Below are 27,141 nucleotides of genomic sequence, written 5' to 3' on the forward strand. Positions count from 1 at the left end.
GGAATCATAACTTTGTGAGACTTCAGAGCCGGTTTACCTGGATGGAGGAGGGGAGAAACCCTGATATAGTAATATCAGGCTAGATTTAGCTAGATGAATAAGTTTAGCCTACGTGTAGTTATTCATTTCTGTCTCTCCAAGAAAACTAGGATAATTTAAAAATATTAAAGTAGACTCCCCATTCTGAATTTCCCCTCTTATATTCTATGAAGCTCTGTTGCTGCCTCAGAGTTCTATCTAAAAAAAAAAAAAAAAAAAGAAGGCACACAGTTTACAATTTATGTTCCAAAAAGAACTGTGAGTCCTGTTTGTGAAACCAAATCTGAATTAAATAGACATAATTCCCACTTTACAGGTAAGAGCACCAAGGCTCCTAGAGATTAGGTACCTTGTCTGAGAGCCCACAGATTGAGTTGAAGGTTCTTCTGGACTCTAAGTGCAGAAGATTTCTTCTCCTGGGGATACTAGTGTGGTCCTGTCCAATTTAATCACATTTCAGCCTTAAGAAAATAATGGTACAGAAAGGCTTAATCTATGTTGTATATTCTGTCTAGTTCAGTGATTCTTGTGGTATGTGTCACAATAGGAATGTTTGTGATTGAAAATGTCTTAGGAGAAATCCCACAGCAGCCATCCAGAGGAGACAAATGGGTTGGCGCTTTATACACAGTTTACCCTGTTTTGCATCCAAATCATGTAATAGTTAACTACTATTTCTGTGACATTTTAAATAAGACTATATCAACTAGCTAAATAGCACTCCCCCAAATTCTAATATTAGAATCCAGTAGTAGGTGGAGACATTTTTCTGCCATGTAGACTGGTGTTAAAACTCCAGAAATGCACAGAGCTATGACAAATGCACGGAACACAGTGACTTTGGTATTTTCAACCACACTGTGCGAGAAGGAGGTGCATTTTAGTACTTAGTAGCAGTGTTATCCTTCAAGCAAAAAGGAAAACGATCTTTAGTGTTAATAGAATAGGTGTTAGTTTGGTATGTATTTGTACTGAACCATCCCTGTTCCCTTTAACACCTTGATACCAATGGGGAAACATTTATTAGTTTGTTCTCTAGCCCAAGGATCATTTAAAAATCTGTTTTTTTTTTAACTTGGCTTTCTCTTAACAAAATTGATCAAGAAGTTAGACACCTATGTAAACAGATGTGAATGCCAATATCTTTATAGATCTGTCTGCATATACATATATATATAATTTATACATTCATATACAGTATGTCCATATATACATAGTATACAATGCTATTAAATTATAAATTATGGCAATAATAATTTATAATATGCAGCTCAGTAAGTTGCAAGATGTCCAATTTAAAAATTATTGCATTAGAATTTCCCCTTTTGGATCTGACAGAGTACATACCCATAAGAAAATAGAATATAGGTAAAATGTTAAAAATAAGCACTTTAAGAACTATTGAGTCAACAAGTTCAAGAAGCTCTAAGATTTGAAAGAACGGAGGACCCTGGAGGGGTGAGGAAAAAATTGGCAGCAGCTTTTGTAAATTTGAGGTTCTTAAAATACTGAATTTTAGACTTGGCTTAGAAAGAAGAAAGAAAAATATAACCTGGAATAGCTACATATATATATATATATATATATATATGTATATGTATATGTATATGTATATATATATATATATATTGGTGGTGCTAGGGATGGAACTCTTCCACCTCTGGGCTACACTCTCAAACCTATTTTATATTTTATTTGGAAACAGGGTCTTAAGCCAGCTAAGGCTGGCTTCGAACCTGTGTGATCCTCCTGTCTCAGCCTCCCAAGTGCGGGGATTACAAGTGTGCGCCACCACGCCTGGCTGGATTAGCTATATTTTTAAAGTATATATTTTATGCACATTGCAGCATTCAGAATGCCGCTACATTATTTTTGCATGCCTGAGCTGATGTGTGATGTGTGACTGACTTAATTGGTAGCCTGATAGTAATCCATTAATATACTACATATCAAATGAGCAATAGTAATTTATGTTATTCAAAGAAAAGAATAATAGGACATAAGTAACAATATTAATGCTGGAGTCTAACCAACAGAGAGTTGAGGAATATTGAGAGACTGGAGTGACAAAATATAAACTTGAGTGTTTTTAAGCAATTGGCTAATTATCCCTTGACATGTGTCAAATTCTTATGCTGCAGGGTCTACAGGCACACACATGCAAAAAAGGCTAAGCTAAAATGCCTGAAAAACACACTAAATTTTCTGCAGTCTTACAATCCTGAGAAAAAAAATTTTTTTGCAAACATTAGTGTTTAAGGTGTGCCAAGGGAAAGGCCCTCTGTAAACACAGGAGACTGGATTTCATCAGGTGGATCGAATTCCACCCACCTCTATTTTTTTAATGGTCTTCAGTTTATACACTTCTAAACAGTTGAAAAAAAAAAAGGCAAAACAAGAATCATACTTTATTATGTGAAAATATATAAAGTTAAGTTTCTGTGTTTAAAAAGTAAAGGTTTCTCAGAACTCATCTAGGAACTTCATATATTGACTTTGACTGTTTCTTACCATGAGTACTTGCAAAGATATTAGATGACAAGTCTAACATATTTACTACCTGGAACTTTACAGGAAATATTTGCCAATCGGCACTAGGCTAGTCATTGAAAACCCAGGCAGGGAAATGCCCTCGGAACTGGGACAACCCAGAGGTATATTGTGTCATACCAGGATTCAGCCCAACCTCAGGCTGGCTCAGTTCTAGACTGGATTAGGGCAATTAGTTTTAACTCTATATGTCTAGTGTGGGGAGGGTAAGTTTTGGTTGGAGAAATATATCAGCTGGAATAACTATATTTTTAAACTATATATTGCAACATTCAGAAAATCACTGTATTAATTTTGCATGTCTGAGCTGATGTGTGATATGTGACTGACAATTGGCAGCTGGATAGCAATCCATTAATATACCACATTTCAAATGAGCAATATTAGTATATGTTATTTAAATAAAAGAATAATAAAACGTAAGTAACAATATTACCTAAAAGCACTTTTCTTGGCAAGAAAACTTAAAATATGTGTTTAGAGTAAGAGCATTCTAATTAAGTGGATTCTAGTTTGCAGTAAACAAGATTCTAACAATATAAGGAAGTCTGTGAATTATTTAATTTGCATAAAATGAAAACAAATGGTAATTGACCAGTTATGAATAATTCTAAACTGTAAGTCATTGTCTAGGACTCAATTTTCAGTGACTTATAGTTCACAGGACATTGGCATTGTATTTTCAGAATCTACCATTCTGAGAAGACAGGAAAATGGAAAAAAAACTGATAATACTGAAATATTATAGTTCTGTGACATTTTATGCCTATCTTTCCTAAAATTTAAAATTTGACTTTACTAGCATTTTATGAAAAGACGGTTTAAAGAAGACAGCTGAGAAGTTCAAAATGTCATAGAACTGCAAAATTGTTAAATCCACTTTAATTAGGCTATATTAAAGCTCTTCATCTGTATCATAAATAAATTGCAACTTCCACATATAACAGATCAGGTCATTTTAATTTAAAACATGACAATTTGCAATACATGCTTTATTGGTGTCAATAAGATGTAACCTAATTGTGCTCAAAAGTCCAGGTCGTAAAATACTTTTATGGGCTCAAACATATACAGTTGTACTCAGAGAAGGGATAGTATAGTTATGAATATACAGTTAAGCCTAGATGCTGATTTTAAAAACTGGATAATTATGCATTAATATGTATATAAAATTGCATTTTTTAAACTCAGGAGCAAATTCAGCCTGTGAACATTTGCCCAATACTAAGAATGCAGAATACTATTTGAGAAATCCAGAATTATTGCTAACTGAAAGGACTTTTAGAATTAGAGACTTGTTAAAAAGTTGAGTTTTAAAAAAACTTTTTAAGAACTTCTAATATTCTTTGTCACTTTTGTCACCTTTAAGAGATCCACAATGACAGATGCTTCTTAACAGGGCTCTAACAACTGGATCAGATAAAGGTTGAGAATGTGGTCAAGTAATAAATCATCAATACGGTATGCTATTTGGTAGCTAAATTGTAAGCACTCTTTCCACAATAACGTTAATCTTTAAAAAAAATTACAAGTATAATTAGTTATAGACTTCACCTATGTATTTACTAATTTAAAAACAAGGTTTGCATTCATCCAGATCTCTTAACTATTTAAAAGAAACTCTTCACATGCATGAAAATAGTCTACTTTTAAGCAAGCCTATCATAGTTACATTGAGAACTGGAAAACAGTAAGAACAATCTAAGATAACCACACAATTGGTTATTTTACTTAAATGTCTAATTAAAGGAAAATATATGGTTATAATACTGTTTTCTTACTAACTGGCACAATGCTAGGCTTCTGAATATAAATATTATCCATAGTTCCACAACACTTTTTCCTCTATGCATCCAGCTAAAGGATGAGAGTCCTCAGAGAGACATATTATAAACAAAAAGTCCTTAGTAGGTGGGGGAAAGTCAGGCCAGGAGTCAGACAGAATCAACAGAGATGACAGAGATGTGATATTCAGCACAGCCTCCTCAGGGAGAGAAAGCAAAATCACATGGCCCTGCTGAAATGCCGAGTTAATCTCTCTCCTAGCTGAGCTTTAAATATTACATTCTGAAATTTCTTTCAACGAGATTATTGCTTCTTTAGGTGAGTCTCTCTCTCTTAAGAAACACAAACATTCTCAAAGTGCATTGCAGAAACACCATAAAAACTTAATAACCTACCATTTTCTTTGCACTCTTCTGGAGGTTTAGCCTTTTTCGCAAGTCGTGGATCCAGCCATGATGTTGTCTTTGTGTTATGGCTGAAAAGAAAAGAGATCACTCTGAACAGACACATACTAAGAAGAATCAAGTTTATTCCTTAAGAATAAAAAAAAAATAAGCGGGGTTAGTCTAACAAAATTGCAATCGATACACTTAATTTGCTTACTGGATCTAAGTAGCCCTGAAGGAGGTGTAAGAGTAATTGTGCAAGGCAGCTGTAAATTTGGCAACCTCAGCTCCCTGTCCTCAAAGCAGCTATTTTTATTAAAATCAACTTGAATGTTGCCAAGTTAACCTCATTGAAAATGCAGAACTCATCCAGAGCAAAAGGAATTTATTACAAATACAGGATTCTCCAGTTGGAAGAGCACAGTCCACAGACTCTGATACTGTTTCCTGAGTTTTGCAAATGCGTTATTTTCTCTTAAACCTGCCCCTTTCATAAACAATTGTTTGTTAACTACAGAGCTGGCACAGGCGGTACAGAAGTGGAGCAAATTACAGCATGTTCCTAGGATTCCTACATTTTCTAAAAAAGGGATTAATAGCAATTTCATTAACTCACATTAAGCTATTTCCTCCTAAATACTTTCAACCCAGCCAAGAAGGTAGAAGATAAAATTGTCTGGATTATTATAATGTTTCTGGAATGGAATTTCCAGGAACTAATGAAAAAAAAAAAAAGACATTTTTGTCTTGAAAAAAAAAAGTGTTTTCTTGCAAGTCTCTTGCCAGAAATCTAACAAACAGAGATGTTCCGAGACAAGGGCTTCTTAAAGTGTTCCTGGCATCACCAGCATTGGAATCACCTGGTGGACTTGTTAGCTGTGCATTCTGGGTCCTCAGAGAACTACCCAATCAGGATCTTGGAGGAGGAGCTATGAAGTTGTCATCATCTGCAAGCAATGCAGGTGATTATTACGCACATTATCATTCAATACCCAATCAATGGCTCAAGCACTCATTGGAGCTAAAATATCTACTATGTACAGCAGTAACAAGGGATCTTATCTGCCAATGGATTCATTACCAAGATTATAATGAGCTTCAGGGGAAAAAAATGTGCAAAGTCACAGGTGTGGGAAAGTGTAAGGTATGTAGGTAAACAGTCAGAAGGCCAATGGACAGAATATGAGAGAAAAGAGTGGAAAACAGGTTGGAAATAGGAATTAGAGCCAGAAAATAGGGATATTTGAATACAATTGTAAGGAGGTCAAAATGATAATAAGTTTCATCAGTATTTTTCTCACTTCAAATAAATTTAAATCACATCAGAGCCACAAATACCAGCTAGATAATGTGATCAACCAATCTGTAGGCTTAGTGAAGGCCAGAAAACTCTCCCAGGTACTATATTCAATAGCGAACTTAGAGATTCTAAGTTCCCCGAATGAAGGGAATTTCAAGACAAAAAGAAGGGAAGGATAGAGCTGTGGAAAACTATTCCTAAGGTGCTAAGGCACTCTTGAAGTATTATTTTCTGGATGATCATTTCATCTGCCTATGCATGGGGCCATCTCTGAATCGAGAACTGAGATTCTAGAACTGGTAGGTAATGAAATCTCTGCTCCCAGAAGAGATTTCCTTTTTTTTCTGACTCTCATACGTGAGAAAGAGAAAATACTCTCTGTCCCTGCGTTCACCTTTAAGAACTCAATGATAGATGCCACTGAATGGGACTCCAATAACTTGATCAGATAAAGTCTGTGATTTCTATCAAATAATAAATCATCAGGAGAGCAGGCCAGCTTTTATTTCCCCCCAGTTTGACCTTTGTGGAGTCAGATGGTGTTTCATTTTCAAGTTTCAGGAGGATATAAAAAGTGTTGTAGACATTTTCATCAGGTTCTAGCCCTCATTTATATGATGCCAATATAATCTAGTCTCTTCTCAGCTGAAGAGACTTGATGCTCGTGCACAGAGGTTTGGATTATTCCAAATGCAAGGCAAGGAGCCCCAGCTTCAGTGTTTTTCTTCTCTCATTAAAAAAAAAAATCACTTTAAAAATGCTCTTTCTACATGTCTCAGTGCAAAGTGTGTGTGTGTGTGTGTGTGTGTGTGTGTGTGTGTGTGTGTGTGTGTGTGTGTTGATGTGCATGCTTCTATGAGGGGTTGGAGAAATGTTGAGAGGTGACAAAAAATGCATTTCCCTTCTTTTTGCCCTGCTTCTTTCAAAAATCCTTTTTCTGTTTTGGAGCAAAGTCATTTCTATGTCCTTTAGACATATTCATAAAAGCAAACACATCTGTGGATAAGTATTAAGGGGCCATTAGTAAACCACTGTAGGGAGTCAAATTACCATTTCTATACCTCACCACCATGGGTCTCAAATACTGGATAATTTCCTAGGGAACTGTGAGCTTCCTAGCTTTTCTGAGTTTATATAAAGCGTTTCATTACCAGATATTTTTTTTAGGTTGAACTAGCATTAACAGTTTGTCACTTTAATACATTTTGACAGATCAAGTCTCTTGTAGTTAACAGCATTTTTAGCTGTTCTTCAGAAATGATTCTGAGAGAAATGCTGGTAGTCGTTACCTCCAGTAATTGTCTTAAATGTCACATGAAGATACAGAGTAGAATTTTTCAATAGTGGCTCTCACCAGCCTTGTAATTTTTATGCTCCTCCAAGATGCCTCACAAAAGGGATTATTTTTAATGCATTTGGGAGACAACAGACCCAATAGCTTTTCCACTTTCCTTAAATACATATTTTTAAACCTTAATAATTCCATCTGAAGAGAGAATTAAGTGCTAGGCAGGAAACTGTGTACAAAATGAAACCATTGAGGGAATTTCACAATCTGCATACTACCTTTCCTTGAGCCTGTGATTTCTTTTCATATTTCTTGCTAGGGCAGATTCAAATGCATGATTTTGGTTTCCTGTTACCTATCCAAGCTGTATGTCCCATAAATGCTAGGAAAAGAAAATGCTATACAATCTTATACTGCAGTTTAGATTTTTAAAGTTAAGATACATAGACATCTATAGGCTACTTTTGCACAGAAACTTTTCTTATTCTAGCTGAGGAATGGAACATATATTTTCCAGGAACTTTGAATCATAATAATATATTGTTTAACATATTTCCATGGATAAAGCTAATGTAATGACCACAAAAAGTGAGAGATCAAATGAAGAAAAGTCAATAGCTATTTAAGCTCAGTCAATGGCATATTTTTAAAAATCTGGATGAAAAATCTTAAAAGAAATGTTTTCTCGTATGAGTACACCCCAAATTCGTCTCTAAGGTTAAGCTATTTACTGAATCTAGCTAGAGGAGAGCCAGAAATGTAATTCATTCAACTCTGCAATTCTAGTTTATATTCATATCAGCATGGCCTTGAAAATATGCAACGGGCTGACCTGTAATGAATCAGATATTTCAGTACATTTTGTAAGCTTAACCTCTGCCAAACTGACAAAAGCAGCAGGTTAAATAATAACATCTTATCTTTTGAGAAAACATTCTTCTCACATGGTGCATGCTTCGTTTCAACTTGAAAAGCTAAGATAGTAGAGAACACCACTGCAAAGCCATACGCACTGTCTCGCACTTCTTGGCTGTCTACTTCATCAGAGGCTCAGCAAAAGGCTTCAGTATATCATCTTGGTTAAATCCAGGGAGCCTCAGTAGCTGAGGGTTTCTTTTCTATTCTTGATTTTTTTTCCCAATGGGAATTGAACCCAGGGACACCCTACCTCTCTGCTGCTCTTCCTAGACCTTTTTTATGTTTTATTTTTAAACAGGGTCTTGCCACATTGCTGAAGATCTTGCTTAGTTGCTGAATCTGGCCTTGAACCTGTGATCCTCCTGTCTCAGCCTCTCAAGTACTGGAATTACAAGTGTGCACCACTGAGCCTAGCTTGTGGCTGAGTATTATTAACTCCATTTTCCAGATAGAAAAACAAAGGTTGAGAGAAGCTAGGTAATTTGACCAAAGTTGCACAGCTAGTACCTGGAAGGGAAAGAATTAGGGGAAATCCCGATATCTAGAACTTGGAATCCCAATTGGAAGACTTTCTGGTTTTCATGGAGGCAGACTGAAGCTAGAACTGAACTGATTTTTCCATAGAGTGCTTTCTTTTACGCCCTCAGTGGCCCAGAAGGATTTACCCCAGCTCCTGGCAGTCATTCAGAAACAAACATTTGCTACTATTTGAGGGTAGTCTTCACTGCTAAAATCCTTCTGGAAAGGGTTGGGTGCTTTGCATTTAGTAGATATCCTATTCAATTGCATGCATATAGAGATGGAAGCTAGCGCACTGTGACTGAGAAAGCACCAATAATACGGCTGCAAAATTTTTCTCCACATCAACTTAAATTCTCTATTCAAATCACTTTCAAATCAAATTTTATTCATTCAAAGCTGAATATTTTTGCAGAACAAAGTCCTTTAAAAACCCTCGTTTCTTCAACCTACATATGAATATTAGGTCTTAGAAGGTATACTAAAGAAATAAGTTAATAAAAATGCAGTCAATGGGTGGCATATTTATTAGCAGCAAACTTCAATAGTTTCTTCCAGTTCATGCCACACTCTCACTGATAGTCCATTATTTTTATTCATTTGGTATTTCCTGTCAGGGTTAAAAACTCCTTTCAGTTTCTCAGGTATTCATAACTGAGCTCTTGAGAGCATTGCATTTCAGACCCAATTTTAAGGCATGTTCTCCTTTTCTTCCTCTTTTCTTTCTGTTTTCTTTACTTCTCTTCCTTTATTCCTTTATATTGCCATCTGAACCAAAACAAGGGTTCCACTACTGCATGAGTATTAGAAGTGTTTCCATTCATCAACGTAAATTGTATTAGTGGAACAAGAACCTTTTATTATTAAACAATCCTTTCTGTTCCTCCATTTTTTAAAAAAATGGTACCAGATTTTGGAATCAATAGGTATTCAAAACATGCATGTAAATTAAGGTTTTAATAGCAGTTATTTAAGTTCAGAGACAAAAATAATAGACTATTGACCATAATCTAGAAAATTTTAAACAAATATTACCTTTAAAAGTCCTATACACAGATTATAGCTTATAGTCAGTAAAATTCTCAGGATGATCATGTCATTTCTAAAAGACTTCATCTACCTTCTATAGCATCATTTCAAAAAGAACTATTAAAAATAATCACAAGGTGTGTGTAAATGATGTTAACAGTAAAAACCTTTTCGAAGACTCTACTTGAAGTTTTATCCATTTTTTTTTCTATTCATACACAGGTGATACGTATGTAAAGCTACTCTCAATTATCTCTATAATGGTTATTTCCTAAATGATACTCCTACATTTTTCTTAGGCATAAGAATATGGTGCATTCCATCACATTGTCTTTCACGTACTTAGCAAACATCTTTAAATGAGGTATTCTAATAAATATTTTTTGGATATTCTGAGTATGTGTTTCATACTATTTTGTCTAAATACTTATTTTCAGTCTGGATATTATACCAGAACCTTATGCAGAAACAAGAAGAAAAAGATAAAAACATAGAATACATCTACTGATTTTGTAAAACATTTTACAGAGAAAGCCTAAACTACATTTTGCAACTGGATATGCCAAGTCTAGAATGAGAAAGCATTTTTATGGTGTTGCTGCACACCAAAAACTATTTTGCATTTTTCTCTAATAAATTTCCAAAGTGTTTTGTCTCCAATGTAATAACTGAAAGGTTTTTAATCTGTTGGAAATAGTAATTGATGATTTATGTAAAACTTAAGGAGATACGGAAATAGCAACCCAAGAAGAAATGTACACTTACTGTGTATGTGTTTTGAGTTTCAAAGTGAATCCATCCTTGACAAAGGTTTGGAAACCATGTAGTGTCATGACATTTTTCACAGATGTGATTTCCACTTTCAAAAGCCTGCATTTAAAAATCTATTATTTGAGATGACATAGTGTTCATTGCCTTTCAGGAAGATGGTAGTAAACAAATAGGTTCTTGTTGTCCTTTTGGTTTTTGCCAAAGCCATAGTAGTTGCTTTTATATCACTAACTAAACTGACTCCCAAACAAAGAAGTAATTTAATCGGATTCCTAAAGCCTGTCAATCCAGATTAACCCTGTGGCAGATCTTCTTTATGGAACGTTTAGCCTCTGGAATAGTGCATTTTTGGCCAAGAAACCTTATTAAACAAATAGCATTTGTAATATAAAAGTTACTCTGGCCACTGTTTGATTATACATTGGAAGTTGTTTGGGATAATGGGAATGGCTTTGTGACAGAGTGATGTGACCTTGAGAGTGTTAATTTGTACAAGGGTACCTTAGAACATTATCTATAAAATGTATATAAATCAAGCATTTGACTGGATGGTTATTAAATATGCTAAGTAAGCAGTATAGTAAAAAGCTTAAGAGCAAAGACTCTGGATACAGATGACATCCCAAGGAAGTATGAATCTCCTCAGTTTTTTGACACTGCACTGCTAAGGTTTAAAGTGGTTCTCAGCATATAGTATGTATCCAAGAAACATTTGTTGAATATCTTGGTTATATGACTTCTTAGCAAGTGGTTACTTATTTCTATAAGCCTCAGTTCTATAAAGTGAGGATTAAATGAACACAATGTGAATGCTTAATATATTGTGTTTGTTAAGGTCGTCTGAACACAGCCTAAAAAAACGGGCACTCAGTATATGGTAACTCATTGGAACTTAATATTCCTCATTTGAATTTATAATTAATATTTTGCTTATATAAAAATCTAAATCCATGAAGAGGATATGAGTCAAAGAAATAGCTGGTTTTGCATGGTATTATCCACTTAAAAGTATTTTGGAAATTACTAAATGTAAGAGATTATTACTATTTTAAAGCATGTTTAGAAGGCACTCACTTTAAAATTGTGTTCTTTAAAAGTATAAGATTCACATTTTCCTATTTAAATATTATGTAAATTAAAAGAGAAATCTGTATCATTCATCAAAAGAAGCAGTTTGAAGAGTGTAGAAAACATAGCTGGCCCACTAATTTATCAGTGTTGAGAATAAGAAAATTCTCATCTTTGAAATAAAAAACTTCGAAAGAACTGAGCCATATAAGCAATTTTGCAAGACCAAATAAATCGATAAATATTTAAAACATATTTCAGCATAGAAAATAAATGGAATTATTCATTACTTCAATTCAAAGTTCATAATGTTTGTGTTTAAATATAGCTCTTTAAAATATAAAGTTAATATGGGCCCAGCACGATTCCGCTGTGCCACACTCTGTGTGCACATATGCCTCTACCACCTTGTACTCCATTAAGCATATGACTACAGTGCACCAATAAAAAATTGTAAAAAGGCAAAAAAATAAAGGTCATGCTTATATATACATATAAATCTGTATAGCATTTAATATAGCTAAATGTTATACGCAGAGCTAGCATCTTTCTCCTTTGTTTTACTTATTTTCTGTGTGTATCCTGACCTGATTTCATAGGGGGCAGAACTGAGTGCAGTGCGCTGAGGGCCTGCGCTGCCTGCCAGGGGAGCCCTTCATTCCTCTGCATAGGTCCCTGCTATTTGTGCCCCTGGAGAGTTTCCACTGGTGTTAGCATCGTTGGTCCTTACAGAGCTTCTAATTTTCTCTTAATCTGTTTTATTTTCCTCTTATGTTACTTTCCTTCCCTTCTTCAAAATATTTAAATATTTAGATTATTTTTAATTTACTCATTTATTATTATTTTTTATTATTTTATTTTATTTTATTTTTTTGGTGGTACTGGGGTTCCTGGAAGCCCTTCTACCTCCAGGCTACACTCCCAGACCTATTTTTACATTTTTATTTGGAAACAGGGTCTCCTAAGCCAGCGCACGTGGCTGGCTTCGAACCTGCGTGATCCTCCTGTCTCTGCCTCCCAAGCACGGGGATCACAAGCGTGCGCCACCACGCCCGGCATTGTTTTTTACATTGCTAAATAAAAATAGTAGGTCCTGTATTATTGAAGACGCCTGAGAAAGGAGATAAGTGTTCTTGCTGCACGCAAAATGGATACGTCTATGAGGGAACGCCTATGTCAATAAGCGGGAGGTAGCTATTTCACATGGTGTCTATATTTCCACCTTTCTCTTTTATCTTGTTTTCTGTTACCCTGACTTTGCTTCAGGACTGCCTCATAGCTTGCTTCCTAAGAAGATGTTCATAGCCTAGCCCCCACCTCCACACCAACACTGTCTCCTGTTCTGATCTGTTTCCAGGAGACTTGAATTGTGTGGTTTATTCATAGAAGAATTCCTTGTGCTATCAATAGCAAAGGTACTTGCAAATCAATGAAAATTAATGGGAATGTTGACTTTGAAAAGTATAATTAAGGAAGGGGAACTTCAGAGCAGAGTGAAATGGAACAGGATGGTGTGGAAAGGAGAGATCAGTAAACAACAATTGACAACTCCAATCCACTCTGCTCTGGAACACCTGAGCTCATCACACCAGGTCTCGAGATTCAAAGGTAACCTTCTGAGAGGCCAGAAAGATGAAGCAAAACTGCGTGAAGTGTGGGGTAGAGTTGCCTCCATCTTGCATCTAACCACTCAGCAGGTGGGCTGCCCACCCGGCTTCCTAGGCTAATCACTTTCCTGACACAGACACTCAGCGCTCCCTCCAGGTTTCCTCATTCTCCTCACCCTCTGGATGAGGATGGACTCACATCAGCTCCCTGCCTGCCTGTGAAATTCCTCTCTCCGTTTTGTCTTCATTGTCTACCTCCACTTATCTCTGCTCCTGATATTGCCCATTAATCCTTCCCTCCAGCATCAGGAAGATTAAAAAAAAATGAACAAATAAAAAAATAGAAATTGTCAATCTTTTGCTTGACTTTCAAAAACACTAGAGATGAAGTAACACAAAAGCTGAGTGGTTGTTTTCCAGCCAATCCACACTTGTCTGGTAGGGCCGCAGCCTGCCCAGCCTTCACTCACCACGCTGGCTTGCTGTATGACAGTTCCTGTAACTGCAGTGTCTACCTACACGTGATCAACTGTTCTATTCTTTCTTTCTTTTTGTGTGTGTCACTTGGTATTGAACCCGAAAACATTTTACTTCTGAACTACACTCCCAGCCCTGTTTTATGTTTTAGTTTTGAAATAGGGTCTTGTTAGGTTGCTGAGGCTGGCATCATAATTGCAATCCTCTTGTCTCAACCTCCAAATACTGAGACTACAGATGTGTGCCACCTCACCCAGACTTAAAAATGTTTAAATTTATTTTTTATTTTTTGCAGTAGTGGGGATGGAACCCAGAGGCATTTTACCTTCGACCTACACCCTCAGCCCCATGTTTTATTCTTTATTACTTTGAAATGCTCTCACTGAGTTGCAGAGAGCCTCCCTAAGTAGCTGAGGCTGTCTGCGAACCATGATCCTCCTGTCTCAGCCTCCCAAATGCTCGGATTACAAGTGTGCACCACCACGCCCAGCTCTTTATGGACGTTTCGAGTCTATGTTATTTCTACTTTCCTATGATGCCTCTTTTTATGTCTAAAGCCTAATGATGAATATCCCTCTTTGAATAGAATAACACAATTTGAAAATTATTTACTAATTGCTTATAATTATTTGTCTCTTTTCCTCAAATTGACAATAAGTTTGAGAACAGGGACAAAATCTTATGAGTCTTCAAAGGATTCACTGGCTGACCAACTAAAATAATACAGTCATTTTGCCAGATTTTCTCAAGCCTAGACAGAGATCCATTATGTACTATATGCCCAGAGCACAACGCCTGTCTTTCAAAGTGCCCTTTCTTTACATCTCCTCAAACCTGACAAGGCTGAAAGAGAAAATTATTTTACAATCACAGAAAAAGGAACTTTTTATAATTGCATTATTGGAAACATTGTATGAAAATACTTCTTTAATCAACTTATTCTAGCTTCCTGTCATTATTTCTACATGTTCTTACTCTCCTTTATTACATAATTAAAATGCTTTTACCATTAATTTTCTTCTTCTGAACATTAATTGTTCTGAACATCAATGGCTGACCTCCTATCTAGAATTTTTGTTTTATTTTCCACTCTGTACTGATGTCACCCTATGCTTATCAATATCAAAATTAAATTTCTTTTTTTGTGTGTGCGTCTGGGGATGGAACCCAGAGGCATTCGACCTCCAAGCTACAACCCCTGCCCAATTTATTATTTTTATTTTTTATTTGGAAACAGGGTCTCACTGAGTTGCGGAGTGCCTCACTAAGTAGCTGAGGCTGTCTGTGAACTGCGATCCTCCGGTTTCAGCCTCCCAAATGCTGGGATTACAAGCGTGCGCCACCATGCCTGGCTTTCTCAAAATTAAATTTCTAGATATACATATGAGGAATTTTTAGTTGGTCAAATTTTACAAAACTTTATCACTTTCTTTATAAATTAATTGATAAAAGATATCTCCATGTCATTGTAAAAATAAAATATACTTTAAGAAATTCTAGTCTTTTGTTTTGTAAATTTAGAACATATGCCTAAAAGTGAATGCTAGTGATTCATTTTCTGCAAAACAGCGCATTTCTCATACAGGCTGGAGTCAAGCGGAGCACCGAGTAATTACCTGATTATGTATTCTCTTGGCCACATGTATCAAAGTTTCCAACTTCATGTGAGAATTAAATATTGGTATGTGGTAACATTTCAATTTCACAACTGAGGTCCACCTATGGAGATCTAAGTCATAAATCACTCTAGGTTGGAAAAGGGAATCCAATTTTAATATTTTTCTTGGAGAATCAGATTTTACATATTTTTATCTACTGTCAACACTGAGAACTTCAGTTTCTATAGTTATTTTTCTCTCTCTGAGACTCATAAATTTTTAGAGAATAAGAGTTTTGGTATGTTTATAATATCTTTGGTTTTTAACCTTTCTAATGAATATTTGGGGTGTCTTATTCATGTGAAGAACTTAGTTTTGGTATAAGATCTTCAACTTTTGAGTTTCTTGGAAAAGATGTTACACTGAATACACAGTATGGCACATACAATCTATAATAACTAATTATATATTTCAAAATAACTAGAGTAGAAGAGGTTCAGGGCTCTCAAGACATATAAATGATAATATCTGAGGAAATAAAATGCTTATTATCTTGATTTGATTACATTATATATATGCCAATTTATAATACTATACCCCTCAAAATATGTACATTTATTATATATTAATTAAAATTTTAAGTTACTCTACTACTAGGAATAAAAAAAGGAAAGCTGAACATTATTGTCAATAAAATATATAAAAAAATATTTTTGGAAAATGTTTTAAAAGAAAAAAAGATTAGGTTGAATGTTGTCAGGAAGTTTAGGACTAGCATTTCAGTTTCCTTGGCAAGTCACAAAAATGGCAAGCAACAAGTGATACGGAGTTTAGCAAAAGAAAATATGATGAGCTATACAAAACAAATGATTTAATTGACATATGTCCTCAGGGCCAAATGCTTAAAACATTTTACTTTGTGACCAGCAAATATTTTGCTTTATGTCACTGCATCCTACTAACATCCTCAACATGATAGTGGACATTAATGGCAATGTAACCTAAGCAGCAGAGATCACCTCATGTGGACTGCACTTGGGTCCTTGAAGGAGGTGAGTAAAGCATCTTTCCAAGATGTCTAGACTATTTCTAAGTCAATAATAACATAACATGGAGACATTCCTTTATAATCCTGACTATTACAGGCTTTATGTTATAATTATTTAATTCATCCTTTGATATAGATCGATGTATTCTAGGATCCTTAACTGTATCAAGGCACTATCCCATTATTCTCTTACAAAGATGAAAGTTGCTACCAGAAACAATAAAATTTCTTGTTTTCTGTTGACTTCATCTTTACCAGCCATTAAATCCTGCTAGGGTTTTATGTAAGTTTTTTTCTTTTTTTAACTTTTTATTGGTGCATTGTGGTCATACATCTTAATGGAGTACAAGATGGTGGAGGCATACATGCACACATCACTCATTTAGCCCTTCCCCTATTCCTGCACCATTTCCTTCCCCTTTCATCTTCTCATGTTTGGCTTAGTGATTGACTGATATGTTTGTGAATGTACATCATTAACATTAGAGAATTCCCCCCCCTACATCCCCTCAGGTCACCTTATTTGCTCATCTAGAGTATCTCCTTCTTTGTCTAGAGTTCCTCCTATGACCCATTTCTCCCTAGCTTTTGCATATTAGGGAGAGCATTCTATTTATTATTTTTGTGGCTGACTAATCTCACTTAGCAAAATGTTTAAAGAAACATACAAAACTCACTCAATGAAGTAGACTTCACCCTTCTCTGTATAGGCCATTTCCCAGTTATCAGGTAGCGGGTCCAAGTCCTCACTCTCTTCTGGTTTAGCTGGCTTTGTGTCGTCCATCTGCTCCTTCGGTTCCTCAGTCGGACCATACACTGGTGCAGGGTAAGGCTGGGAGGGGGTCTCCCCTGAGGCACCTGCACTCTTGTCTTCATGTTCACTGGATTCTATAAGAATGAGAGAGAGAACATGTTGTCATCAGTCTCTCCAGCTTCAGGGAGAAGTGTGAAGTGTGCCACACCAGACAACACACTGTAAGAAGCCTGAGAGTAAATATTCTTGAAGAAGCATAATTGCAAACAGCTCTGAAAATGATCACCAGGCCTGTTCAAGTTCTCCTCTCATTCATCATCCTTGTCTATTATTCAAGTAAATAAATACTGTCATTTACAGAAGTGAAAATTTCAAAGGTGAAAGTTAAGGACCCTTTCACAACACTGGCACGGTGGGCAGAGTAATAGCACCCTAAAATATACATGTCCTAATGCTCAGATCATGTGGTTGTTACCTTGCATGGAAAAAAAGGATTTCCGGATGTGATTAAATTAGAGACCTTGGAGATGGGGGACCATCTTTGATTATCCAGGTAAGTTCACTATAATCACACAGGCCCTTAAAGTTAGAGGGGGCAGGTGGAAAGGAGGATGATACGGAGCTGGACTACTAAAGATATGGCCAAAGGGCTTCACTGCTGTGGTTGGCTTTAAAGACAGGAAAACAAGACAACATACCAAAGAATAGGGGCAGCCTCTAGACATTAGAAGGGTACAGAAATGATTTTCTCCTTGGACATCCCAGAAAGAGACACAGTCCAGCTGAAACTTTGATTTTAGCCCATTGAGACCCAAGTCAGACTTGCAACCTACAGAACTGTAATATAATATAAGCAACTAAAATGCTGGTAATCTGTTACTGTAGCAATAGAAAACTAACAGAACAAATCTAAAATGGATAAATACCTTAAGATAACTGTTTAAAAGGGTGGAGGACAGGTCCAAGAAACCTAACATGTAAACAAGCTGACTTCCAGAATGATAAAAAAGAACACATGGGGAAGAAATAAGACACTGAGAAATAATAGAAGAAAATTTACCAAAGATAAAGAAGCAGTGGAGTCTGCTCTGAATCTGAGGCTGGATGAATGATCCCCAATCAACTTGGACCACAGACAGGTGTGGAATTTCGATACCACAATGTTATAAAGTAGTGTTAGCAGTTTCCACACTGAAGAAACATGATTACTTCCAAAGAAAAGAGGAACAGAAGAACATCAGACCTTCCATATGTAATATTCTAAACTCACAGATAGCAGGGCAGCATCTATACTAACTTGAGGGAAGCAACAAGTACATTTTAATAACTCTGCCAAGATAGCATTAACTCATCTGGGCAAAGAAGTTGCTTTCAAACATACAAAGTTCTGAATGTATATTACCCAGGCATCTGTCTTATCTGAAGACAAGATTTGAGGAGTTATTCTAACCAGATCATGATACTTGAGCAGAACACAAATCTTGAAATTGGAGAAGACATGGAGAAAATAAAAATAAGAAGAAATCCTGCCTAACATAATTATAATTAAATATAAATGGAAGGTGATTAAATTTCTGGAAATTTGTGACATGTATGAAAGACAGGTAGTTGAGAGAGAAGAAAAATGTCATATGGAAAACTTAACAACAGCATGAATTTTACACCTTTATCTTAGGAGAGTTCAGTTTTTAGAGGGTGGAGTAACGGCTGAAAAATACAGATATTCTCAAGGTCTCATCAGGAGGCATATCAGAGTGAAGGAATGAGATCATTTTAAAAGTTATCTTTGCCCAGGAGGAAACTATTGGGCAAACATTTTGGTCGAAGTATACATTTAATTGTATAATGAAGATATTTGAGAAACCTCCCCTCATTTGTACTTCCTTTGAGCTAGTTATGGGTTTCCTTTCCCATTTATCTTTCCTCCCATTAAGAACAGACCATGAGCTGATACTTGGGAGCTGAGACAAGAGGATCACAGGTTCAATGATAGCCTCAGCAAGTAGTGAGGCTCTCATCAACCTAGTGAGACCCTGTTTAAAAATAGTAAAATAGGGCTGATATAAAGAAAAACACAATTACATCATTTATAGGGAAGTGGATGGAACTGGAAGACATTATGCTAAGTGAGATTAGTCAGTCACACAAAAAAGAAGAAATTGGATGCTCTCTCTAATATGTGAAAGCTAAGGAGAAATGGGTAACAGGAGGAACCCTAGCTGGAGAAGGAGATCCTATAAAGGAGCAAATAAGGCGACCTAACTGAGGGGATGGGAGTGGGAAGAGGGAAACTCTCCAAAGCACATGATGTACTTAAACAAACATATCAAAGTCAATCACTAAGCCAAGCATGGGTAGGAGGGATAGGGAGGGAATGGAGTGAGGATTGGGTAAGTCTAATTGTGTGATGTGTGCATGTATGTCTCCACAAGCCTTTTATCCCATTAAGATGTATGACTAAAATGCACCAATACATTTTTTTAAAATAAAATAAAATAGGGCTGGTGGTGTAGCTCAGAGGTAGAACACTCCTAGGTTTAATCTCCAGTACCAAAAATAAAAATAGAAAGAACAGACCATGAGTTTTATTTGTCAGGAAAGAGTAGATCAGATACCATGTCATAAAAGAAAAATCCTGAGGAAATGAGGGGAGGATATACTTTACAAGTTTCCTCAGGGGACAGCTGAGCAAACTACTGAGGTCAAGAAGGGCTGAATCACAGTGCAAGGCAATGTCTGCAGAAGGCTGGCATCTTGGAAATATGAACTTCTATAACTCTTTAGGAACAACCAATAGCTTTGAAAATAAAAAATGTATATACCAATCCATATATACTTTGACTCAATTATCCTATTTTGAAGACATACCCTCTAGAAATAAAGTCATTATTATATGAGAATATCTGTATAATATTTATTGCAGCATTGCTTATAGTAGCAATATGCTAGAAATGGTATGGATGCCTTTTAATAAGAATATGATTAAATAAATTGTGTTTATCATTACCATGAAAAACTTTGTGGTTTAAAAGCAATGAATTAGATCTATATCTATTGACCTGGAAAAGTGCTTATAATTATTATTTGAACAATAATATAATTTTCAGAGTAATACATAGTATTAATTCTATTTTCCTTAATAGGCAAACACTAAGGTCTCTTAGCTATGTATATATGTATGTATATATATATATATATATATATATATATATTTCTGTATGTTTCCATAGAACATGAAAATAATCTGGAATATTGTACAATAAACTGTCAACTTTGACTACGTCAGGACAGTAGATTTGGATGGCAAGGGGAGAAGTTTTCTTTCAATGTCTTTGTACTTGTTAACTATTATTTCTACAATTTCAACTTCACAAATTAATAAAGATAACATATGAGTAGAATGTCACTTCTGTCTCAATATCAATAGCTTAGGTCAAATTTTTCCTTATCTGTATCAGTCTGGGATAGCAATATTAAAGAATCTATTAGGAATCAGGAAACACAAGAAAGCATACCTTTATAGCTTTTATTGCTTTGTACTTTGAAAGAGGACATGATCAGAATAATACAGCTTTTACTGATGCAGTCTCCTAGCTGATTCTTTGTAGAGAATTGAGCTTTGTAAGTTGTACAAGAAAGAAACAGAATTGGATGATAGCACTATTCTCTTTGCTATAGCTTATTATAACGTGAGTACCAAAATGAAGAATACAATGGAATATATGTAAAACATACCAAACATCATGTTGCATTGAAAAGTTTAAAGGTAATATTATGCTGTGTATGTGTTCATTTATTCAATATTCACTTAATGAATATTTTTAAAGTATTCCACTGGTGTCAGGCACTGAACAGAAGAGTAAATATGAGGTGGTATGATTCTTGCTTTAATGGAAATCAAAATATGTCACGTGTAGTTTTCATATAATCTTATATTCATATAATTTAAAGTGTGATAAGAGCTATCAAAAAGGAAAGATGGGATCTTACATATATGCATTCACCTTATCATATACAGTTAAAGAAAGCTTCTTTTCTTATGCATTGTCAAATCTGAGACTTTTTTCAGAAGGAAGTAAGGGAAGAATCAATAAACAAGGGCCAGTTCCGGCAGACTTTACTTACAATTCCTCAGGATTTATGATTGTATCCTGAGAGCATCGAGAAGGTATTGATAATTGTCAATGAATGACAAAATTAGACTTTCATTTTCCACAAAGATCCCTTTAGCTATTCTGGGGATTTGAGGATGGAAGAGTGGATGTTCCCAGACCAGTGGTAAGCTAATTTTGTGCTCCAGACAGGAGATGGTGCTGGCATGAGGACAGGAAAGAAGTAGATTGACAAAATATTTAGAGTGTAGAATTTTGTACGGTTTTCAAAAAAGAACTAGGCAAAAATAAGAAAGAGGAGTAGTCCTGGTCACCGGGGTGGGTGGTGAAGTACTGAGAAAGGGAACATAGGAGGAACAGCAGGGCTCTGTGGGTGAGGGAGGACTTGGGTACAGTTTTGGGCACACTGAGTTTCAGGCCCTGCCAATCCTACAACAGAGATGTCAAGTCACAGAGTTCTTGGCTGCAGAGGATCAACTTGATAGACAACAGCAGATGGCTAGATCATATTATAATTTAAGCCATGAGTGAATGAAATTGCCAAGAGAGATAGTGTGAGAAGTGAAAACAAGATTCCCTAGAGCCCCTGCCTGAGAAACTCCAACATTCAAGAGTCACTGTAAGGAGTAACTCGCAAAAAGAGAAGAAGAAAGCAGCCATGGAATTAATGGGAAACCAGCAGACCTTCATGACCTGGCAGCCAGGCAGAGGGTGAGGAGCAGGAAGCAATTAGCTGTGGCCAAATTTTCTGAACAGTCCAGCAAAGTAAGGACATAAAATCTATAGAAATTAATAACATGAAGGTTACTGGTGGTGACATTAGATGCCATTTATGCTAGTATTTATTGGTGGAGTAATGGGTAAAGCCAGACTGAGATGAAATGAAGAATGGTGAAGAGTATGCTGATGAAGAATTCATTCAAGAAGATTATCTGTAGCCGGGCGTGGTGGCACAGGCTTGTAATACCAGCATTCGGGAGGCTGAGACCTGGGGGATCGCGGTTCGTGGACAGCCTCAGCTATTTAGTGAGGCCCTCTGCAACTCAGTGAGACCCGGTTTCAAAATAAAGAATAAAAAAAATAGGGCAGGGGGTGTAGCTCGGGTGTAGGTCAAATGCCCCTGGGTTCCACCCCCAGGCCCCCAAAAAACAAAAAAAAAGGTTAGCTGTGAACAAATGAACTACTCCCTACTATTAGATAATACTATTAATTTCTCACGGGAAATATAAAACATATTTGAAACAAAAGTCTCATCTTCAAAGAAGTCTGGAATTGTAGTTATTGTCGTGGTCAGAGATGACTGTGCACCGTGTTCCTAGTTTAATCCATTTGTTTATTGTTGTTTATTCTTGATTAATCATTACATTAACATACATAAAATAAATCTCTATAGTGTGCAAGATAGTTGACAAGAGCTTAATGAGGGAGAGAAAAAGTTTTTTTTTATCGGACTCTGGAGAGTTGAATTGAGAAGGAAGCAATAATGAGCACCTGCCTCCTCTATCTGAACAAAATAAAAAAATTGAGAAGTCACTGGAGGCCCATACATCTGCACGTTCCTTATTCAAAAGGCTAATCTCAGGGTGCAGTTTACACTGAGAGTCAAGAGATCTTGGTCAAACCCAGAGTCAGGCTGATTTATCTATTGACAGTGCTGAAACAGGGAAAGCCTTCCACACAGGGCCAGTATTTGTTCCCAGAAGAGCAAAACAGAACACTTAGAGGAAGAAGAAGAGGAATTGAGCCAAGCAGACCTTGATCATTCTTCCAAGCAGTACAACTCTGATAAGTTACTCCATTTCTGCTGGGCAGAGCAAGGCAAAGTGCCAGGGGCACTACCCCAGTATCCTCCCAGAGAGCTCTGCAAGGCAACTCGGGTGTGGAGAAGTATCTCCCTGACCCCAAGAACTAGACAGAGTACCACAGTAAAGATGATACCCAATAACACAAAAGGGTTGCATAATATTTTCTAGGGGCACAGCATGGCACATGAAAGCAAGACTAGATAAGGCAGCTATCAGAGGAATTCTACCAGCATTCAACATGGCCTTCCATGTCTTATAGAAATGTCATTCACCAATTAACGAGTCTTATCAATATTTATTGTGAGTCACTAGACTAAGCAATATGTGGCCCCAGAGAGTATGGTCCAAATGGTATGCAATTGTTTGCTAGAGCTGTCAACAAAATACCACAAACCACTGGTGCATTCTGCACCAAGAAAAATATACATTACAAAAACTAAAAAAAAAAAAAAAATCTTAATGCTGAAAAAAAGAGAACATTTTCTCTTTAAAAAGTACCACAGACTAAAGTGGCTTAAAAGAGATATTTATTGTCTCACAGTTCTGGGAAGTAGGGGTCCTATATCAAAGTGTGGGCAGGGCCAGCTCCATCAGGAGGCACTAGGAAAGGATCTATGTCAGACTTCGCCTGGCTTCTGGTAGATCCTTGGCTAGTGGCAGCATCACTTCAGTCCTCTGGTATTCTCCCTGTGTCTCCTTTTAATAAGGACACCACCAGTCACCTGGGATCGGGGGCCCACCCTCCTCCAGTATGACCTCATCTTAACTAATTACATCTGCAGTAGCTCTATTCCTGAAAGAAGTCACATTCTGAGATATGGGGGTTTGGACTTCAACTTCGTTTTAAAGTCCACTGAGCCAATATTTACCATCTCTGGGACATCGAGTTACTATTTGATGCAATATCATGTTTGTTTCCTTGCCTAGCAAGGACAAGGACGTTCACTTTGCTGCAATTTGAATAATATGATCGTCTTTTTTCTGTATTGCTTTAAATCTTTCTAAAAAAAATCAGATATATCAGGCATCTTTTTAAGTAAATTATTTAACAATTAAGAGCCAGACCAGCCTTCCCATAATAAAGTCATATGTGCCAACTAAAAGATCTGTGTCAGCCATTTTTCCTAGCACCCCTGGCCCCATGGTGTTTGCATCAGACATGCACACATATCATACATATGTCAGATCTGTGGTCTATTTAGAATGCCTAGAATCTTTAAATTCTGACTAAGGAGAAGGTGCCAAGTAACCCTTGCATATTTTACTTTTATTGCAGCATGAGGCTCTTTTTTATTTTGAAGGCAGCCAAGTAAAGCTGTCCTTTTTGACTCCTAAGACACATTTTTCAGTATGGTTATATTATAAAATCTAAAAATAATCATTTCTGGGGGCTATGTAAAATGTAACTTTTCCTTAAGAAGCTTGTTGCTGAAGTGAATAGACTTTATCAAACACAAGCCTTTTTGAGCATTCCACATTGCATTTTTATGTTACCTAGATATTTTGCAAAGTAGAACAAGGTTTCTTATAGTAACAATAGAAAGTAAAAATATTTCAACAAAAAAGAAACACCTCTTTTTAAATATGATTTTATTGGTTCATTGTAATTATATGTCACAGTGAGGTTCAACATGGTCCAAACATACATGCACACAGCACTTGGCGTGATGCCTCTGTGTCTCATTCTCCCAACCCATACGTGTTAAGTGAGGTTGGTAGTGATACCTCTATATAGAGACATAGGATTATTTGAACTGTTTCCTTCACCCAGTTTCATTTTCTCTTCCCATCTTCCTTCCCCAACCCCTTTCCCTGTTGTACTGGTCTTTCCTCTCATCTATCTGATGTCCTTTTATTTTCTGTTTTCTCTCTAGCAGAAATACCTCTTTTAGTAAAGATAAAAACATTTCCCTGGGGCCAGAACTGTTAACTTTCCTTTAAATTCTGCTGTAATATTGAGGCACAAAGTGGACATTTAAAATGTAAAGTCTTATAAACAATGGCCTATAAACCATATTTTATAACACCTTTATGGTTTTTAAAAGCAAACTTTAAAAATGTAATTCCTTTTTTTGTGTGTGTATATGTGTAATACTGGGGATTGAACTGAGGGCAGTCTACCTCTGAACTATGCTCCAACCCTATTTTATTTTTTTTAAATTTTGAAACAGGGTCTCACCAAGTTGTAAGGGCCTTGCTATAGGTTTCTTAGCCTGTCCTTGAAACTGAGAACCCTTAGCTCAGCCTCCCAAATACTGGGATTACAGGTGTGTGTCACCTTATCACTTTTAATCTTGCCTACCCTGAGGGTTTTGTTGAATTTGGTAAATATTATTTCCTTGTTTCCATATGAAATTTAGAAGTCCTCAAAATCTGTACATAGTATAAGGGATGAAAAGTTATTAAAATGAAAGAGTAAAATGTACATTTGTGTGTGTGTGTGTGTGTGTGTGTGTGTGTGTGTGTGTGTGTGATACTGGGATTGAACTCAGGGGCATTTCACCCTTGAGCTACATCCCGGCCCTATTTTATTTATTTTATTTCTTATTTTGAAATAGGATCTCACTAAGTTTCTGAGGCTGGTCTCAAACTTGTGATCCTTCTGTCTCAGCCTCTCAAGTACTGTCACTACAGGTGTGCACCACCGTGCCAAGTTAAATGTATACATTTTTGCATTCAGTTATTTCTTATACCCCTTGTTCATTCTAAAGTTCTGATATTGTAAAACTACACACAGTAGCCTTTCCACTTGCTTACGCATTTGTTGTTTTACCAGTGTTTTGATAAATCAGAATGCAATGCTTTTTAATATCCTCAACATTCCATTAAACAAAAACCAGAAACCAAGATTAAAACACTTCAGTAAGATCTATTTTATATATTATTCATATTTTAACTTGACATGATCTATGCACTTCGCTATTTTAAAGTTTTCTATAACTGCCATCCTTTGAAACGAGAGACAGGAATGAAGGATTTGTTTTTAAGCCAGATAAAAAAAATATTGATTTGATTTCTTCAAACTGTCATAAAATTTGAGCTTTCAAAATCTATTCTGTCCTGTGGGAGAGCTCTGTGATTGTATTTCTAGTGGCTATGTGACAAAGTTTAATACACACAGTACTTTTTTTTTTTTTTTTTTTGGTAGTACTGGGGTTCCTGGAAGCCCTTCTATATCTGGGCTACACTCCCAGACCTATTTCTTATTTTTGGAAACAGGGTCTCTTAAGCCAGCACGGCTGGCTTCGAACCTGCGCGATCCTCCTGTCTCCGCCTCCCAAGCGCGGGGATTACAAGTGTGCGCCACCACGCCCAGCGTTACACACAGTACTTTTTATCTCCCCATCTTCATAGTTATTTTCTTTGGAAGTAAACATGGCTGAAGAACACTGATGCTGAGAGGAAGGAGATTGAGGAATACAGTTGTAGTTGATAAAGAGAATAAAACTAATTTGAGAGTTTAACTTTTTAAAACTTTTTCTTCAGCAATTTTCAGACATCAACACTCTCCCCAAGAAGCAGGTGAACATACTTGTTACAACTGGCATCAGATGGCTTGGGTTGACATCGGCCCTTTACAGTGTGATGCTGAGCAGGTTATTTAATCACTCAACACCTGCCTCAGTTTCCTTAACTATACAATGGAGACAGACAATAACCACATCTTCTGAGGAAGATCACATGCGATTTGCATATAAAGTGCATGGAATGGTAAGCTACTAGTATATAGTAGGCAGTCAATAAGTGTTATATATTATTACCAGTAAGCTCTATTACTTAAAGTGCTAAATAAATTATGTAGTCAAATAAGCCTAACAATGCAAATGGTTTCTGCTTGCAGAAACAAGAAATATGTCAATTCGCTATGATTTTTAGGGCATTATGAAATTAAACCCCCAACTTTCATCCTGCATAAGGGTCAACTCAAGTTGGATGAAAGGCCTGGAAACTAAACCAGAGACTTTGAAATTACTACCTCCCCCTTTATTTCCATAGACCACCTCCTTTCTCCCCTGGAGTTTCTCCTTCATTATCTGAACTCCCTCTGCTATCCCAATTACTCTCTAGCTTCTGCATATGGGAGAAA

General features: G+C 36.3%; 1 protein-coding gene across 4 annotated transcripts in view; it reads right to left on the bottom strand.

Moving 5' to 3' along the window:
• The window catches only part of MAGI2 (membrane associated guanylate kinase, WW and PDZ domain containing 2), a gene marked incomplete at both ends in the record, with an annotated part of 1,509,512 nt that overhangs the window by 521,407 nt on the left and 960,964 nt on the right, over window positions 1-27,141 (bottom strand). For all 4 annotated transcript variants that reach the window (XM_080701938.1, XM_080701937.1, XM_080701939.1 and 1 more), the window contains 2 exons: window positions 4,770-4,849; window positions 17,061-17,271. In XM_080701938.1, coding sequence (XP_080558064.1) covers window positions 4,770-4,849; window positions 17,061-17,271 — 291 coding nt within the window. The remainder of the gene's footprint in view (window positions 1-4,769; window positions 4,850-17,060; window positions 17,272-27,141) is intronic.

Source organism: Muscardinus avellanarius (genome assembly GCF_963383645.1).
Source record: "Muscardinus avellanarius genome assembly, chromosome: 9".
In the NCBI taxonomy this organism is placed as follows: Eukaryota; Metazoa; Chordata; class Mammalia; order Rodentia; family Gliridae; genus Muscardinus; species Muscardinus avellanarius.